Here is an 18,095-nt window from a genome sequence, read left to right as displayed (position 1 = left end):
ATGCTTCATAGTATACATAACTTTGTAGGATACATTCTTTCGTTCCAATAGACCCTTGACGCGATATTTCTCCATAGGATTCCGCTCACTGAAATTTGTGAACGCAGATTTCGTGCTCCTGAGCTCCAGTGCTCCTGGTTAGTTCAAAAAATTCAAAACCATATCTATGAGTCTTATAAAAATTGAAAAAAAAAATATTAGGATGTAGTTCATGAATTATCCCACAAACGTGTAAAATATCAATTCCAAATACTTTGTATTCTGAGCTGTAAAAAAATAACAAAAATGTAGATCTGTAGAAGTATGCTTGAAATCCCCAAATTTTATCAGATTTGTCATTTTTGTGTAGCTCACAATACAAAGAATTTCAAGTTACGATTTTACATGCTTGTGGGATACAACACTAACTATGTGCAGAATTATTTTCAAATTTTTTTGAAACTTGTAAACCATGATTTTAATTTTATTTGAACGACGAGAGCACTGGTGCTCAGGAGCAAATGATACTTTCCGGAAATTTGTATACTACAATTGTCAAAATATCCCATTTTCACACTAGAAGCCACCGGCACATCCATATGGTGAGGCATAAATTCCTACCGCAACTACTCATGTTGCCTCCTGAAATACCACGATAAATAAATTCACAGGTCCTAGAGCTGCAATTTACTCCCACCAAAACACACCGGCACGACAAGCAGGAGCGGGGGGTTGGTCCTCTACTTCTCTCTGCTCTCAAGACAGACAGTACTACTGAGGTGCGAAGCATGTGACCCTCTTCACTTCGCAAAGAAGTCACGCACCAAACACAGCATCCCCACCGCAGCAAGAACTCCGCCGCTCCCCTCCCCTCCCCTCCCTCCTCGCACCATCTTCCCGTCCCGCCCTGACCCTCCTCGAGCTCCGGGCAACCGGCGAGGCCTGCTGCGGCCATGGCGTCCAGCGCTTCGCGGTTCATCAAGTGCGTCACGGTCGGCGACGGCGCCGTCGGCAAGACCTGCATGCTCATCTGCTACACCAGCAACAAGTTCCCCACCGTGAGCACACCCTTCTCTCCTCTCCTGTTGCTGTTACCGATTCTTGCGCCAAAGGAGCGACCTTTTTCTTGTAGCGGCAGACGTTTCATTTCGGGGCATAGCTGTTTTCAGTACTACTAGTGGTCATTTTGTATTATTGGAGACTGCTGTGCAAAAGATCTTTCCCAATTTACTTTCCAGGGTACTCTTTTTTTGTAGTGGATTAGCGTTGTTGTTGTTGTTTTCTAGGAGTTTACACTACACAATTTTCTCAATTTTGTGATGGGCATTTGTCTTGGCAGGACTACATACCTACCGTGTTCGACAATTTCAGCGCAAACGTAGTTGTGGACGGCACCACGGTGAATTTGGGCCTTTGGGACACTGCAGGTAACTTCTGCCTCTTGATTTGACTACTTTCTTGGTCCTAATGCACCTGTAGTTTCCGTCTAGGTTTTGCTTCGTCTCAAATTGCACATCACGGCTGTAAATGCTATGTTTTTGACGACTCACTGCGTAACTGGGGGAGTTCCGAGCTCACATGATGATATCTTTTTCAGGGCAGGAGGATTACAACCGGCTGAGGCCTCTAAGCTACCGTGGAGCTGATGTTTTCGTGCTTGCCTTCTCGCTTGTGAGCCGGGCTAGCTATGAGAATATTATGAAGAAGGTGCTGAAATGCTCTATCATCATATCTCAGACATGTGACTCTGTTTATTAGGAAATGCCAAGAGATTTGAATGTTTTGTGATTTGTTATTTCCCCTTCAGTGGATACCGGAGCTTCAGCATTACGCGCCTGGCGTGCCAGTTGTGTTGGTAGGCACAAAACTAGGTGAGTTGTGTTGACAATGAAAGCTTGTTTTTTCTTAACTGTGTATAGGTGGTGGGTGGGTGGGGTTGGTAGTATGACTCTGTATTTTATTCCGTTTCGTTGTAACTGGTAGCATCTCTTTGTCTCAGCATTGTTGGAATTTGGTTAGGTTGTTAATCAGTTAATCAGCTGATGGTGATCTTCGTAGTGTAGACAGGTTATCATGATATCATCCATGTGGTTGGGGACCAAATAGTTTGTAGTCTATAGAAGTTATCGTACAAATGGATGACAACCAAATACTCGGTCTAGTGAAGCTTAGTAAATATGGTAAGTTTTAAGGTTATTTACGGATTGGACTACATGAACTATCATGTTTAAACGCAATAATGACAAGTTTGGCGATAATTTATTACAAACCATGGATGAATGACAGTGGAAAATTATAATTCTGAGAACTTAATAACTATCTAATTTCTGTAAAATTAATAATATATTTGTAAACAAGATTATTATAACTGTCAGAACCATTCATTTTTGGCTGAGACTAGGAACCCTGATGCACCATGAAGAACAACCGATTTAATATAATCTTACCATATATGGTCATATACAACAAACCGTTCCTTAGTTAAAACATGGATTGGTATTGATAAATCATAATGTTGCTTCCAGATCTTCGTGAAGACAAGCACTACTTGATGGACCATCCTGGCATGATACCCGTTACCACAGCACAGGTGCATCTCTATCACGACCAACTCTGCCACTAGAACTTTGGATATCATTTACCTTGAGGCCTAAGAGATGAAACGATCAATGCATTCTGGCTTCTGAAAACTTAATCCCGTCCGCCATTTCCACAGGGAGAGGAGCTTCGGAAACAAGTTGGTGCATTATATTACATAGAGTGCAGCTCAAAGACACAGCAGGTGAAGTTTCTGGTGGTTTTCTGTAAAGGGTTAAATCTATCAGCTGAATGTTCTTACTCTTGTGCAACATGTAGAATGTCAAAGCTGTCTTTGATGCTGCTATCAAGGTGGTAATCCAGCCCCCAAGTAAGCAAAGAGAAAAGAAGAAAAAGAAACAACGACGGGGATGTTCTATGATGTAAGAAAATATGACACTTAAGGTTTTTTTTCCTTGCAATTTTTATTTTTCATATACTCTCCTCAAGTGTGGTATAGTTGTCGTTATGCACATTGTCGCGGTCTTCAAAATGCAAATATGTTTATAACCCAGTTAAGTTATATCTCATAAAAGTACTTATCAAGATAAATTTATGTACATAATTTTCAAGTATTGTATCCAAATGCTTTTGAAGATGTTGGTAGTCAAAATTTCTGAAGTTTAGACTTTGTGTCCCAAATACAATTCTAGGGAGCTGCAGGGAGTAACTATTGTTACAGCTATTTTCTGATCATTGTTAGATTTTTGACATGATCTCCTGAATCACAATGCACAATTACCAAATTGGACTAGAATGTGAGTTTGTGTAAAAGATCCACCCTATTTGGTGTTTTGGATCTAGGCACATTTCTCCCCCAAATCCTGACCAGGGAACACCATCGTTGCTTTACTGCATTATTTTGTCAAACCATGCATTGAGAAATTTTGGTATACTTTTGAAGAATGCAAATATGTAAAACAATTGTGCAAGATCACTGATTGGGGTGACAGCATTATATATTTAACTTCTCATGCTATGATTGCAGGAACGTCTTCGGCGGAAGGAAGATGCTATGCTTCAAATCCTGAAGATCATGTCTCTTGCTTGAAGCAATGCCACGGGCACAACCTTAAACTGCCAAAGCTTGAGATCTGGATGTACTTATTGCGCAGTTGGTGTGTATATTTGCATCGTTGGTAATTAATGACTAGAGGTAGATGGTAAGAACTAGCTTTCTTATGTGCTGCAGAAAGCCTGGGTTGTTAGCTTTCGTCGTGTTAGGAAGTTCTGTAGAGGCCAAAGAAACAAAACGAGATTTTGCTCTGTCGTGGCAAATCGCAACCTTTTGTATTGTCAGTTAGTCCATTACGTTATTTTGTGGTAACATTGAGAGCGAACGTTGAAATCTTATTATGTGCCAATTTGTCTGAGAACGGATGTTTGGCTTGTGTCTGAGATCGACCATACCAAAATTTTGGTCCTGATAATTGTTTTGTACAGTATGACCAATATTTTGCCAACTCTAGTTCTTTTCTATGGTCAGCATTGACCAAATATGGGCCGTCCCAAGTTTGGCTACCGAATATTTTGGTGGGGTGAGGTCATTTGACATGCACGTAGATGCATCTCCACTCGCGTCCCCTAAACGGCACCGGATTGAACGTTTGGGAGGCGTGTTTCGTTCGTGCCGCGTTTAGAGGATGTCGCTCCCGAGCCGCGTCGCCGCTCCCAAACATTAAAATACTATATATTTTTTTCATTTTTATTTCAATAAAAAGAAGAAATATTTTACAAACTAATATATAATTGGAACGTGGTTTACACGAAGATATAATTTGGCACATGATTTTTCACAAACTAATACATGTTCGGTGTCCTCGGTGTCTCTCCTGTGGGACGGGGACGAGCTTGCGGCGCCGGACACCGCATCGGGGCGCGCCGGACAAAAAGCGGCTTTGGGGACGCGGCTAGGACCGTTTTTTTTTTTTGTCCGGCGCGCCTCAAATCCCTTTGGGGGGCGGTTTAAGGGACGCGACTGGAGATGCTCTAATCGGAATTAGAATCGTGACAAGTGGAAAAGAAAGCTGAAAACTTATGGCAGGCAACAGTTTCCCAACTTTTGTAATGCATGCCAAGATGGACAGGCACTTTTGAAACCTAGAGGAGCCTGCACCTAGTTTTTCAAAAAAAAAATGTTATTTAAAAGTTTCAAAAGTATAATTTTTGCATGTACATACTGATGCGGGCTAAGTCCGAGGGTGTGCCCAATCTTCACGGTTTGACCCGGGTGAGTGTGATTGCAGAGGAGGATTCGCGAGGAAATGGATGAACGTGAAGAACTCGATACAAACACACGCACACACACAAATCGGTTATCCTCGTTGGCCTGAACCACCAACCGATAGAATCGCGAGAGAAAGACCAAAGGTAGAATCTCTTGCAAAAGATCGACAAATCCAAATAGAAGTCCAAAGAGTAAAAGACCAACTAAGAATAGAGTTGCAAAGCAAGAGATTCTCAATTGATAGAATTACTAGAATGGAAAAGATCCGGATATGGAGGGATACAATAGATGGATCATCTAAGGTGGGGGTTTCCCAAATCCACAAATGGATAATAGAGGCATAAGTCAATTCATCTAAACATCATCTCTTCCTCATGAAGGTGGGGGTAGGTTCCTATTTATAGGTAGGGGGCCTAAGGTGTAAGTTACAAGCCAAAGTGGGCTGAGATCTGGCTGAGGTTCGATGGGGCGGAAGTTCCGGCCGTCCTGAGCAGAAGTTCTGGTCCTGGGCAGAAGTTCCGGTCACAGCTCTGCTGTGCGAGCATCTTCGGTTTTGACAGTATCTGGGCGGAAGTTCCGGCTGTTGCGGGCGGAAGTTCCGGCCTGGAGCGTTTCAGCTTCTCTTTCTCCTTCTCTTCCATGCTTCCGTGACATCGGCCTTGCGTCCTCGGGTCTCCATGGCATCCTCTCTTCCCTCCGTACTTGTCGTCGAGTTCCTATCATCAAGGTATGACGGATTATGAAGTAGTATATCGTTCCACATAGGCGATTGTAGGCACGTATAAAGGAGAAGATTCACCTTTGTGTGTCATCTTGGCGATGAAGCATATGATGCGGTGAAGACCGAAGGTCGGGCTGCATCACATACTTACTCATGTAAATTTCACGAAAAATACAATTATATGTGGACTACATGAAAATAACAAAGTGTCCAAATGAACACTATAATGTTTGAAGTTGTACTATTAACATGAATAGGAACTTCCATTTTCACATTTTTTATAGGTCACATAATCATATTTTTTCGTGAAAACTTACACAAGTAAGTATCAACATAATATATGCATGTGTATTTTTTCAAATTTTTCTACTCCCTCCGGTTCATATTAATTGACTCTAATATGGATGTATCTATACATATTTTAGTTCTAGATACATCCATATTGGAGTTAATTAATATGGATCGGAAGGAGTAAAATTTTAAAATAACATTATTTTGAATTTTTCATAATTATGTACGCGCGCATCCAGATTCCGTTTAGTATTTTCGATGCTAAGATGATATTTTTTGGCAAGTACTACCTCCATTTCAAAATAAGTGTCCCAACTTTTTTTCTAGATCATTGATACATAAATATCTAGATAAAGTTGCAACACTTATTTTGAAACGGAAGTAGTATAAAAAATATACTACTCTTCCTCCGTTCCATGTATGTATATGCCATTTAGTGCATAGATACATCTAAATTTTAACAAATTTAAGGCAATCTTCGTGAGACAAAAGGAATAGTATAATAAACAAGAACTCAAATTCAAGCCCACAAGAATTGAAAAGGTAATTTTGGTTTTAGCATCAGCTTTGCCCTACCAAACAATGTTAACACGGAAAAAGATAGTCTTAATTCACTTCCCCCACGTTAACACGAAAACAGCCAAAATTAGGATGGCAGAAGGCACATGGTAACCAACAGACAAGTTTGAGGCAACACAATATGTTGATCAGCACAGATTATTTCTTACTGGTCTACTGATGTAATACTTCCCAGCAGGATACATGTTACATCTAAATCATATGTTAAGCAGCAGATGTCCTCAACAGGCTGAAAACTGTTCACCAAAAACTTAAAACAAACCGATCGAAACTAATTACAACTGTTCCAGATGTTTGAAGATGCCGGGGGGGCATTAACATTCCATCTCCAAAGCCATGCCCTTGTGGATCAAAATAGAAGCAAGGCTGGCATACATAACTCTAGCAAAGCAACTGCTGAAGCTGAGGAAAACATTTTCCGGAAACTATGGATATGATTTACATTTACAGCAATTACATCAAGTTTGTTCCTCTCACAGTTCACATCATCAGGGAGATGAATCTATGTGAGTTGTATATCCCAGCACGGCCACAGGGGTGCAATACAAGCCTGGCTTCCACATGCAGTTGCCTCTGCAAATAAAAGCTCCATCGATGAGTGAACATCACAAAAAAAGAAGCTGCGAGAGAGACCTGATATGGACCCTTAAAAAGTCAGAACAGTGGTACATACAAGCTCACCAGACACTGAAGTCGCTGCAAGGAGATCTCCTTAAAGTTCTTATTGCCATGATAATTGTTTGTATGACGATCTTTCAGCATCCCAACTGCCTTCAGGTTCCTTCCTCTTTATTCCTACACCTGGCATTTGGTACATTCTTGTTTGCTCCTCCACAAAGCCTTGTGGCGGTGTGATCAAATTTTGTCTAACCGATATAGGTAATCGTTCATCCTTCACTTCTGCGTCTATACTTCCAGGGCCAGAATTAAGATCAAGCCCCTGTCTTCTCCATTTCCAATTACTGTCATGACCATCGCTACTGCTACCTTCAGGAAGGCTAATTGTATACTGCCTTGCATGCTGGGCAGGTAATGCCCCTGCTGACCCAGCAAATGCCGGAGCCATCATTGGGAAATATGGAACTCCTGCAGGTGCAGAACTGGCATATGGTGTTGATCCAATTGGAAACCCTGCTGTTTGAAGGTGGGAAGCGAAAGGAAATCCTGCATATTGATATGCAGGAGAGTGAAAGACCATGGCTGGTGCTGTGGAAATAACTGGAGGCCTGGAGGAATCACTTCCGAAATGGCCACCGCCTGGCGCAGCCGTGATAATCCTCTGGGTTCCAGGTGCTGTTTCAATTGGGTAAGGATGTTCTCCTCTAGCAGGCAAAAACGACTGCATAGCTACAGGACCACCTTGGTTGGCGGAAGCATACCATGGTGACATATTACCAAATTCAGAGCTGTTCATTCTAAGGCCAGCAACTTGAGGTGGGAATGGTATGCTGCTAGCACCTTTAGATGATAGACTCCTCTGTGCAGGTTCTGTGCTAGCTTCATCAAGGCTTGGTCCGTTATTGAGATCGAAGAAGTTCCTCGAGCTGTTTCTATCAGTATTCAGTAAACCTCCTGGCAACAATCCAACTTCAACTCTGTGCGATGCATTTGAGATAAATTGGCTATTCTCCGCAACTCCATCTGCCATATTTAAGTCAAGTTCAATGCCAGCACTTCGTCCAGGACCACTGCGACTCCTAGGGTTGCCAGATTCAGAACCGGTTGTCTGAGCAGAACTCTGTGAGATATCTACTTCTGGAACTTGGTCGTCTGCTATATTTAGATCAATATCAAATCCTTGGCGAGACTGCTTCCCTGCAGCATCAGATACTGCAATGTCAGGTCCAGTAAGAAACATCCCTAAAGTCTTCCGTGGTTCCGCAGGACGAAATGCACTTGTAGCTGCCGAGCCTTTCCACCCAGCCTCCGGCTTCACTCTTAGTAGGTTCTCAGGAGGGACAAAAGGTCCTTTAGCTGGAGCAGCTACTGTTATTTGGGCAGGTGGACCACTTAAAATAGGTGACACGAATGGAGAAAGACCAGGTAAATGAAATGCAGAAGAACATATAACAGGAGAGGCAGCTGGCTCAGAGTGATTCCCCTCATCCCCAAGTTCGTTTAAATCAAAGTCAAGCTTAGCTGCACCATTTGACTTGGCTTTGGCAGCTATAGAAGAGCCCTCGTCTGACGAGACAATGCCCTCTTTTCCACTTGAATGATCGCTCAGTTTCTTTGAACTGTGTCGTGCACTATGCTCAGTATCCTGGGATACGATAGCGCTAGATTTTGCTTGACTGCTTGATTCACTGGAACTGTCTTTTGATTCTTTAATCACACCAATCCCATTTTCTGCAGCAAGTGGCAACACTACTGACACCTGTAATTTGGTAACACCAGCGGAAGTGGAAGAAGACTGTTCTTTTTTCTCATGCGCTTTCAGTACTTTATTAGAAACCAGTAGACCATCAGCGTCTTTTTCGGCCAGAGCCGAAGATGCGAATGAAGGCTTCGAATCCAATTTACCAGCAGTACACTTGTCAGTAGATCTGATGGTTTCCACATGATCTGGTGGACTTAATTTATCACCTAATGAAGTGTTGACATCAGAACTGGTTGTACAACCATCTTCAACTTTCTCACGGACAGTACCTGCAATCCCTGCTGATGATTTCATACTGAACTTTGTATCAATCCTAATAGTGGCTGGCTGTCTGACATTTGACTCAACTTCATTGCCTTTAGTGTTAGCAGAAGATTCAAAACCTTTAGAATCTATTCCAGGCTGAGAAGATGGCCTAGTAGACGCTGTACCCTTGTCATGAGATGGTAAATTAGTTCCAGAGTTCCTCTGGTGGTGTTCCTCCTTTGCAGCCAAAGAAGCATCATGTTTGCCTTCCTTATCAGAGACGACTTTCTCAACGTCTGATGGCCATGGGCTCTGTGACGCGCCTGCATCACACTCTACCTTTAGCTTCCCGATTTTCTCACCTTCAGAGCCCGGTTTATTTGCAGATGAATTCCTCAGTGAAGCAGAAGACATAATCACTTCAGATTTGGATACTTCTCCAGCAACACTAGCAAGAAGATTCATTGCTGTATCATCTGCAGCTTGCATGGACTGACTAGATTCAGAGTACTTGATTTCAATCAAAGCATTCAAAGGGCTGAACGAGTTCTGCACCTTGGTTTCACCTAAGCAGATGTCCTTTTCGTCCATATATGATGAGCATGTAACTCGTGATGCATCATCCTCACCAGCATCGTCGGCAGTCCTGCTACAGTCACCATCCAACATACCACAAGGTGATTTGTCACCTTCCCCGGAACCTGCAGTTCCGTTAATACTACTGATTTGCCCAGGTTTAGCATTAGTATCAGATCCTAAATGAGCTTGAGGATGTTCAACCTTCATTTTCACCCTACGATCATTCTGTTCATGCCTATCTGCACGAATGGGAGATGAAGCTCTATTCCCAGGAACTGATGGCTCCTCACAAGAGCCCCCACTTGTGCTCCTACCAGGGCTACGACCTGGATTTGGAAACCTAACTATCAATTTATTATTGGTGTGAGCTGTGTCAACTCCTTTCTCACATGGCAAGCCAGATTGTGATGGTCTTTCCTGAAATGAAGAACGATCAACAGGGCTGGACTTTCCCAAAACAGCTTCCTTCTGGAAACCGGAACCATGAAGCCCTTTTTTTCCCCTTCGATGGCCACGCCCAGAATTTTTACTTGCATTCGCTGAAGCAGCAGTTGAGCTTCGTGCATCTTCCTTGGAATAACCAACTGTTTTTCCAGGATCACTAGAGCATGACTGGCTGTTATTCAGTGATTGGCTTGAACTGCAACTTTTCTCCTCTTTCACGGTAGGAAAGTCGGGGCCACAAGTCCCAGCAGCTGATTTACAGGGTGAATCCTTCAAGGTGGTTGCAGCATTTCCAGGTTGCGCGTGTTGCAATTTTGAAGAGCCAGACGTGAAAGGATTCGACTTTGCAACATCAGCAGCACCAGGTGTAGCACTCAAAGCCTTTGGTGAAGATAGATAAAACACTGCATTTTTGGGGCTGGGCTCACTAGAATCACTTCGTCCGTTTCCGGCACTGGAAATTTCTGGAAACCCCACTTTCCCTGACCAGGAAACAGCTTGACCTGATAATACAGGTTTTGCATCAGCCGACTTCATTTCAGCGTCAACACGCTTCTTCCAGCTATCAACAAGACACTTAGCCTTCCTCTGTATCTCCGGATTTTTATACCCACGCAGATGATTGACAGATTTCCCAATGCTGCAGCTTTGTAAGGCAGCCAGACTGATAGGCAATTTCGCTAGTGCACGAAGCAGGGCTAGGATAAGTTCTTCAATGGGCTTATCAGTTTCTTTAGGGCTGCCCCCTTCACCAGACCTTCCTTTGTGAGTCTCTTGAAGCCAATCATTCAAGACCGGAAGGCCCCTTAGCTGCATAAATCTGCTAAGACAATCAGGACTTTCTGTAGCTGCGATTATATCAGCAAGCCTTACTCGACTAGCACAGTCCATTTTCCGTTCAATTTGATCAAGTTGCATGAAATTAACTAGTTTCTCAACTGCTTCAGCGTGAGGAAGCCCATCCTTTTCTGTTATCTCTGCGATTTCAGACTTTATGTTGTCCCTCTTAATATTTCCAGGTTCACTGTCATCGACCTTAAGAGGGCAATCACGGTCTCGCTTAGCTGGATCAATTCCTTGCTCACCTCTGTCCCTCTTCTTCCCTTTAGATGGACCACAATTTTGAGTGCCATCTGAACCAGCTTTCAATTGCTGAGAAGCTGACGGAACATTTGGCCGTTTTGGTGAATGCCCACCTGACTGCACTACACCATTCATTTCTAGCCTCGTTCTGTCTAGGAGACGATTTACTTCTTCCTGCCGTTCCTGGCCATAAGTTGCACATATCAAATACAATACAGCAAAAACCGACAAATACATTAGACAGAAAAAAAAAGGTAACTGTAGAACTTACATTAGTATAGTCCCTGTCGGTAAGCCACCATAAACACTTATTGTCAATATCATACACACGGCGACAAACAAGTGAAGAAATTCCAGACGATAGCTCAGCACCTTTACGTAAAAAGGCAACTTTACAAGGATGGAGCAGTGATACAGCAGATGTCTCGTCCTGGTGGAAAGAGTAGAAGACCTCGTTTGGAGCAGCGCTCAGTTGTATGCCCTTGTTGAGCTTAACGTCAACAGGTCTGTAAAGCCAACTTACACGTAACCTGGGATGGTTATCTTTATGTTTCTCGATCCAACGTATCAATCCAATGAAAGGTGGAACATCAACAGCCCGAAAAAGAGCACAGTCGCCAACTCGAATCTCCCGTCCGTCCTGAAAATAAATAAACGATTATTATTTGTTTGAGGAACAAAATTATCTTCATGTTATCAAGAGAACAGAAGGCACATGAGCATAGTCTAATACTTCAGAAATCATGGAGTGAAGAAGCATAATTGAGATTCATTATTTAAAGAAACAGCAGTTTCCTTGTCATAGCCGAACAGCTAAACTGAAAAATTTATTAAGTTATCTTCTTGGTGTAAATTTTTAGAACAGCCAAGGAGTTCATGCAGATAGGTCTGATCCATACACTTACCAATTATTGTACAAGCACCGTGTTCAGGGTCTAATCACAACATTACGACCTTCATTACAATCACTAAATATTATTTCACAATAGGCCAAAACAAGACTATTGTCTAAATAATTATATTCCTTATAAGTGACATGTAATGAATAATGACAATTTACATAATTCAGATAAATCCAGTGAACACTAAGTTGTTGGCCCATACACACAGTTGAAAGTGTGTAGTAGTACTTTCTTCCCAGAAAGAAGGAAACATGCATCACGGCGCACACCAGCCAGACTAAACCGCAGAACTAGATATGAACATGCCCACATTTAAGTATGGTTTCACCTTTTCCTCCTATTTTCCTATAGTGGAATACAAGTTCAATAATCATTAGCTATTCAGGAATTTCCTAGTATGTAGTGTACCAGCAAAACAAACAATTGAAGAACTGGTAAAACACATCACTGTAGCAAACTCCAGTAAGAGCAAGGCTTGAGATGTGTATGTCCAGATCAATACCCAATCCCAATGTAATGTTATTTATTACACAACAGAGTCATATATTCACTCAATACTGCTTGACAGCATATATCAATGTAAAACACCTTAAACAGAGATGTGTGAGTATTACTCCTCTAAGGAAAATTATAAGCTCAAATTAAGTTTTAGTATGCACGCCAACCCACTTCTCAGCATGTTAGCATCTAGGCCTAAGACGCTGTTGAAATATATTGACCATCTTTCTCTTCATCTTGAATTTTTGGATAAATTGGTTGGTGCATTCAATCTAACATGCTACCGAAGATGAAAGGTCTCAAGTTCAAGAAATGGCAAACGCAAAGTTAATAAATCAGTTAAGGCCTACGGATGAGGCGGTGCCGAGACGGGAGTTTTGGGCGCAGCGGTGGTGGTGCAGCTTGCCACTGGGGGCATGGTGGCTGGAAGGGCGCCAGCTGCGTGGAAGAAGGCTGCGGTGAAACTTTGTGCTCCGAAAAAACTGCTAGTGGGCAAAACTTGACTACCTTTAGGGAGTGGGGAGGGGTGTTTTGGGAGTAAAGCTTTTATAGGGGATCTGCTAGAGTGCTCTAGCTCCCAAATAGTGGACGTTTTGTGGGAGTTAAACAATGTTTGGGGATAAGCTAGAGCTGCTGTGAGGTCTTGATGATCCTAATCCTGAGGAGTAGTGTTGAAATACATTGAGCACATCTCCTTATGAGCTTGTGATATTATGGTGATATGCTAGGGTTGCTCTAAGGTATATGAAAGATCCCAATCCTGAGGAGTAGTGTTGAAATACATTGAGCACCTAGCTTGCGCTTTTTTGGGGATATATGCTAAGGTCTGGATGATCCCAATCCTGAGGAGTAGTGTTGAAATATATTGACACACTTCCCTTCTGTGCTTGAGACTCTGGGTTAATTGATAATCCAATAGATAGATACAACTCAAGTTTATACTCAACACACAATTTCCTAACATGTCTGAGACCACTACCTCTAATCTCGCAAGCTGACAAAGCAATTAGTATACAGATGAAAATTTCTAAGCAGAAGCAGAAAAGGGATTACGGCGCTAGCAAATTCCAAAGTGAATCCGGTCAGACGAGGCACCTTTACGAAGGAGTCGGCGGCGGACACGGGCCGCGGAGACCGGACGAGCTGCTGCTGCTCCTGCGGCGCCGCTGGGGATGGGGGGGTCGTCGGCGCCGGGGCTGTCAGCGCGGGGAGGGCACACGACCGGGAAGGAGGACGAGGCACGGTAGCTGGTCCGCGCGGCGATGGTGGTGGAGCTGCTGCTGCTGCGTCTACCCGAGTCGCGGGCCACATGTGCCGAACGAGGAGCCGGCCCTCACCGCGCATGGCCCCGCATCGCCGCGCCGCACCATCACCACCAGATCGCCAGCGGCGGCAAACCCTAGGTCCGACGACGAAACCCTAGATCCGCGCGCGGGGGTAGCTCCTGGCGGCCCGAATTCGCGTCCGGTCCCGCTTGATGTGGGGAGAACGCCCGCGCGCCGGAAGACGGCCGGCCGGGGAGGTCGGATTCGGGGGGAAATTGGGGGTGGAGACGGCGGGGAATTCGGGGGGTTTGGGGGTGGGGCCGGCGGCGCGGGGCGGGCGAGGGGTTTGGGCGCGATCCGAGGATGGAGGAATTGGCGATTTGGGGGCGAGCGAGGGAGAGATCGCGGCAGGGCAGGGCAGGGCAGAGACGGACGGCGCGCGAGGTCGAGAGTGGGGATTGCGGTGCGGTGGTGGTGGGAGGTGAGGAAAGCAGGGGTAGTTCCGGCAGTTCAAGCTCGGCTCTGCCCGCAGGGTGACTTTCTTCCCGTGCGGCCAGCTGCGAGGTGCGGCTCGCTCGCGGTCGCTGCGGGTGGGCCAGCGTTTTGACCTCGAGGAAGCGCGCGTGGGTGGGTGGTGATTTTGTATGGTGCGCCACTGCCGACGCGACGCCCATGCTCTCTAGTCTGTACCGTTCGTTCGGGCAGTCCCGGTTGGCCGGCTGCCAGACAGGGCGATTTGCACAAAAATAACCCAAAACTGAAAGAAAAGCACAGACTAACCCTCCGGCGAAACTATTTCACCAATCTAACCCTTTTGTGTGGCGCCCCTCCCACGGGCGCCACACATGCCCATGTGGCTCCCCTCCTGCCGGCGCCCGCGATCGACCACCCTGACGTGGCCCCCTCGCCGCCGAGCCGGGCGCGCCCATCCGACGTGGCAGCATGTGTGGCGCCCCTCCCAACGGCGCCACACGTGCCAACTTATATCATGTTTTCGGTCCAAAACATCCAGGGGCTCCGGAACGTCTGGGACTTAGCCGTTTTGCGAGGCTCGATGTGTCGCGCCGATGCCACGGGCGCCACACTAGCATGTGTGGCGCCGATGCCACGGGCGCCACACATCCACTTAAGTGTGGCGCCCGCGCCCGCGCCCAGCCCGACCATCTTCTTCTCTGTTTCTTGGACGACCTCCCTCTCTCCCCCAAGGCGGCCGGCGGTTCCTCCTCCTCCCTCTCTCCCCCAACAAATCGGCCACAAATTCGTCAGATCTGACCGGCCAATCTCTTCCCCATCCATTCCTCAAGGTAATCCCCTTCGAATCCCTCACATTCATCCACTAATTTCATAGATCTTGCTAGATTTGCACATGAACCCTAGACATGGAAACTAGATTTGAAATGGCTATGTATGTGTTGAATGTGTATGTGTAGGAACCCTAGATATGTAGGAACCCTAGATGTGTTGAATGAAATTTTACATGTATGTGTTGAAATCCTATGTATGCATGTGTTGAAATGTCTAATATTTGCCTAGCAAATGCATTCAAATTTGTTACATATGCCTATTATTTGTGATGGAATAACTCATGTATTCTTGATCCAAATATTTGTATGTGTGTATGTATGGAACCTTATGTATGTATGTGGTGAAAGGCAAAATTGGAGCATGTATTTGGATATGAACTCTCATGTATGTGTGATGTATAGGTGATTCGAAAGTTAGATATATTCTCATGTATTCTTGATGGAATAACTCATATTTGTTAGGAATGTATGTGTGATGGCTTATTTGGATATATTCTCATGTATGTGTTGCTCATACATGTAGGATGGTGTGGCTTCTGGATGAAGAGTACGACAGGTTGCACCGGGCTGTTCATATGACGGAGAAGGGAACGGATCTTCAACCTTTGAAGATTCGTTACCATGGCACATCGGATATACCGTATGACGAGAGGTACACGGAGTTCATCCGGCCTACCGGTCTTCTCCCGTTCATATCCCTTGTAAGCCGTGGGGGGCCACTCATGAACCCCTCGGCACTCACCGCCCTTGTCGACCGGTGGAGGCCGGAGACTCACACCTTCCACTTGAGGGCCGGCGAGATGGCCCCTACTCTCCAGGATGTTTCCATGATCCTTGGACTACCTATTCGGGCGAGCCACTGTGTATGAACACAGCTTCGATGGGTGGCGCCAGCAGATGGAGGTGCTTATTGGCGGGGCTCCTCCGCCGCCAGATCCAAAGAAGAGAGCTCCCGCCGCGCGTCTTTCGAATGGATCGGGACTAACTTTGGAGAATGCCGGAAGAGGCCGACGAGGACACTCGGAGGACGTACGCCCGCGTGTACTTATGGTACATGATTTCGAGGACTCTCTTTCCTGACAGTGGGGGGAAGCTGGCCCATTGGTGTTGGCTGAAGGCGCTAACGGTGTTGGATGGCCGTTGGAGTTGGGGAACAGCGGCACTTGCCTACCTCTACCGGCAGGTGATGATTTGCTCTATGTACTATTTTCCTATAGTAGTGTGCTAGACAGAGTACTAACCAAATGTCTTACGTGCGCAGTTGGACGAAGCTTGTCGCAGAAGCGGGAGCAGGATCGGGAGCGGCGGTATTGGTGGATGCATGCTCCTACTTTCCGTATGGAGCTGGGACCGCCTATCAGTTGGGCGGCCTAGGGTACTCAACGAGAGGCCATGGCCTCATTACCCTCACTCTCCTGATCGGGAGCCCACTTGGGCATACCTTTGGGACAATGTCTCGGAGATGTCGGGCGATCCAAAGATCATGTACACGCACGACACTGCGGAGGTGGACACTCTTACCGCTGAGCAGGTAACCGATCACTCTTTTGCAATCCTAGTTTTCATTGATTCTACCGGCATGTTCTAAATTACGAGATGTTTGTATCTGCGGGTGGAATGGGAGCCATATGGTAGCTACTACCGTATTGGCGCGTCGATGACTGACCTCAACCACAAGTGCACGGAGGAGGCGCGGTTCTGGCGTATGCGCTGCCCACTCATATGCATGTGGCTTGTTGAACACCACCAGCCGCAAAGAGTGATGAGACAGTTTGGGCTGTATCGAGTGCCCACCGAGTGTGGCAAGACACGGACAAGGCGCTTCATAGGTAAACTTCTGGAATCATGCGATGGAAGATTCTTGATAGAAGAGGTACAAACTAACTTGTTGATTCTTGCAGGCTTGATAGGCAGCGGCAGAGGAAGATCACAAATTGGCCAGTCCATCATAGCGGCCACATCGCAGCGTTCCAACAGTGTTTGGCAGCGGCACGGAATGCTGGCCCTGAGCAGATTGTGCCTCACGACTTCGCCGCTTTCAACAACTACCTCGAGTGGTTCCATGAGAACACGCGTATCGAGTTAGTTAAGCACGCGTATCCTGAGGAGATCTTGGACGACCCCATCCAGTTCGATGAGGTTGGGCAAAGCCAGCACGACAGATTTGCTCGCAGAGGGAGATCGACTTCTATTGCTTCCGAGCTGAACTTCGTGGTATTCTATTCTCTCAGTAACTAGTACATCATCTACATTGCCATGTGAACGCTTCAATTGTGTATGCTATATTTGTCACAGCGGAAGGAGATCGAAAAAACAGCTGAGGAGTGCGAGGTTATGTGGGAGCAGAGCGGGAGAGATGACAAGCCTGTCCGACCGTTGCGGTATTTCATTAAGGTATGATCACCAACTTTGAATGTACGATACTATGATGTGCTGGATTTGTAACCATGAACGGGATGACGCAGAACACTGCACGAAAGATGCGGCGGTTAGCCAGCTTGCTAGGTTGCCGGGAAGCCGAAATCGCTACATCTTCCTCTTCAGAAGAGCGGGAGGTATGGACTATTTTGTTGCTGTCAAACATGTTCTTACTAATTTCAACTTTGTAATCTCATGTGTTCGTGTCTGTGAAGATTCCTGAGGACGAGCTAGTTCTGAGTCAAGCCATACTTCCAAAGCGTACCTCCAAGCAAGCCGCACGGTCAGCTTACCAGTTGAAGCCAAGGGGCAAGGGTCCAAACCGGTACACTCCGGAAGATTATGTCAGCCGAGGAAAGAAGGTTGTCACTGAGGAGGATGAGGGGCCGCGGCGGAGATCAGATATGTCGAGGATGAGGAACGACGAGCCGTTCTCTTCAGAGGAGGAGGAGGAGGATGAGGAGGAGGAGGAGGAGCAGGAGTAGGAGCAGCAGGAGCAGCAGCAGGAGCAGCAGCAGGTAAGGATGGCAATTTTATCCACGGATCCGGGTATCCACGGATATTCGACCCGCCGGGCACGGGTTTGGAGGGCTAATTGTGTC

At 45.7% G+C, this 18,095-nt stretch overlaps 2 protein-coding genes and 1 long non-coding RNA gene across 4 annotated transcripts; 2 read left to right on the top strand and 1 right to left on the bottom strand.

Moving 5' to 3' along the window:
- The first annotated feature begins 687 nt into the window (after positions 1-687).
- LOC127306088 (rac-like GTP-binding protein 3) lies at positions 688-3,932 on the top strand. Its single transcript, XM_051336691.1, has 8 exons — positions 688-1,037; positions 1,319-1,406; positions 1,577-1,686; positions 1,787-1,850; positions 2,505-2,569; positions 2,696-2,761; positions 2,836-2,939; positions 3,545-3,932. Exons 1-8 carry the CDS (start codon positions 933-935, stop codon positions 3,585-3,587), a joined length of 645 nt encoding a protein of 214 aa, XP_051192651.1. The 5' UTR covers positions 688-932; the 3' UTR covers positions 3,588-3,932.
- A 2,547-nt stretch (positions 3,933-6,479) lies between these two features.
- On the bottom strand, positions 6,480-14,285 carry LOC127306087 (uncharacterized). Of its 2 annotated transcripts, none has more exons than XM_051336689.2 (4): positions 13,602-14,285; positions 11,378-11,746; positions 7,048-11,289; positions 6,480-6,947 (listed from the first exon to the last, which is right to left on the bottom strand). In XM_051336689.2, exons 1-3 carry the CDS (start codon positions 13,848-13,850, stop codon positions 7,096-7,098), a joined length of 4,812 nt encoding a protein of 1,603 aa, XP_051192649.1. In that variant the 5' UTR covers positions 13,851-14,285; the 3' UTR covers positions 6,480-6,947; positions 7,048-7,095. The 2 variants fall into 2 exon arrangements, with proteins under 2 accessions (XP_051192649.1, XP_051192650.1); XM_051336690.2 differs by having other exon boundaries at positions 7,056-11,289.
- Positions 14,286-16,971: 2,686 nt separating this feature from the next.
- On the top strand, positions 16,972-17,717 carry LOC127309312 (uncharacterized). The gene is made up of 3 exons (XR_011746785.1): positions 16,972-17,289; positions 17,371-17,469; positions 17,541-17,717. It is a non-coding gene; the product is annotated as an uncharacterized lncRNA (long non-coding RNA).
- Positions 17,718-18,095: the final 378 nt, after the last annotated feature.

This window comes from Lolium perenne, chromosome 6 (genome assembly GCF_019359855.2).
Source record: "Lolium perenne isolate Kyuss_39 chromosome 6, Kyuss_2.0, whole genome shotgun sequence".
NCBI classification, from domain to species: Eukaryota; Viridiplantae; Streptophyta; class Magnoliopsida; order Poales; family Poaceae; genus Lolium; species Lolium perenne.
This window is presented reverse-complemented; position numbering and strand designations above follow the sequence as displayed.

Excerpts from the sequence above, each read along its gene's own strand:
- LOC127306088 (XM_051336691.1), top strand. The coding sequence starts at position 933 with ATGGCGTCCAGCGCTTCGCGGTTCATCAAGTGCGTCACGGTCGGCGAC. Across the intron at positions 2,570-2,695 it reads TACCCGTTACCACAGCACAG|GGAGAGGAGCTTCGGAAACA; the intron begins GTGCATCTCTAT and ends CCATTTCCACAG. Across the intron at positions 2,940-3,544 it reads CGACGGGGATGTTCTATGAT|GAACGTCTTCGGCGGAAGGA; the intron begins GTAAGAAAATAT and ends CTATGATTGCAG.
- LOC127306087 (XM_051336689.2), bottom strand. The coding sequence starts at position 13,850 with ATGCGCGGTGAGGGCCGGCTCCTCGTTCGGCACATGTGGCCCGCGACT. Across the intron at positions 11,747-13,601 it reads CCGCCGACTCCTTCGTAAAG|GACGGACGGGAGATTCGAGT; the intron begins GTGCCTCGTCTG and ends ATTTATTTTCAG. Across the intron at positions 11,290-11,377 it reads CCGACAGGGACTATACTAAT|GAACGGCAGGAAGAAGTAAA; the intron begins GTAAGTTCTACA and ends ACTTATGGCCAG.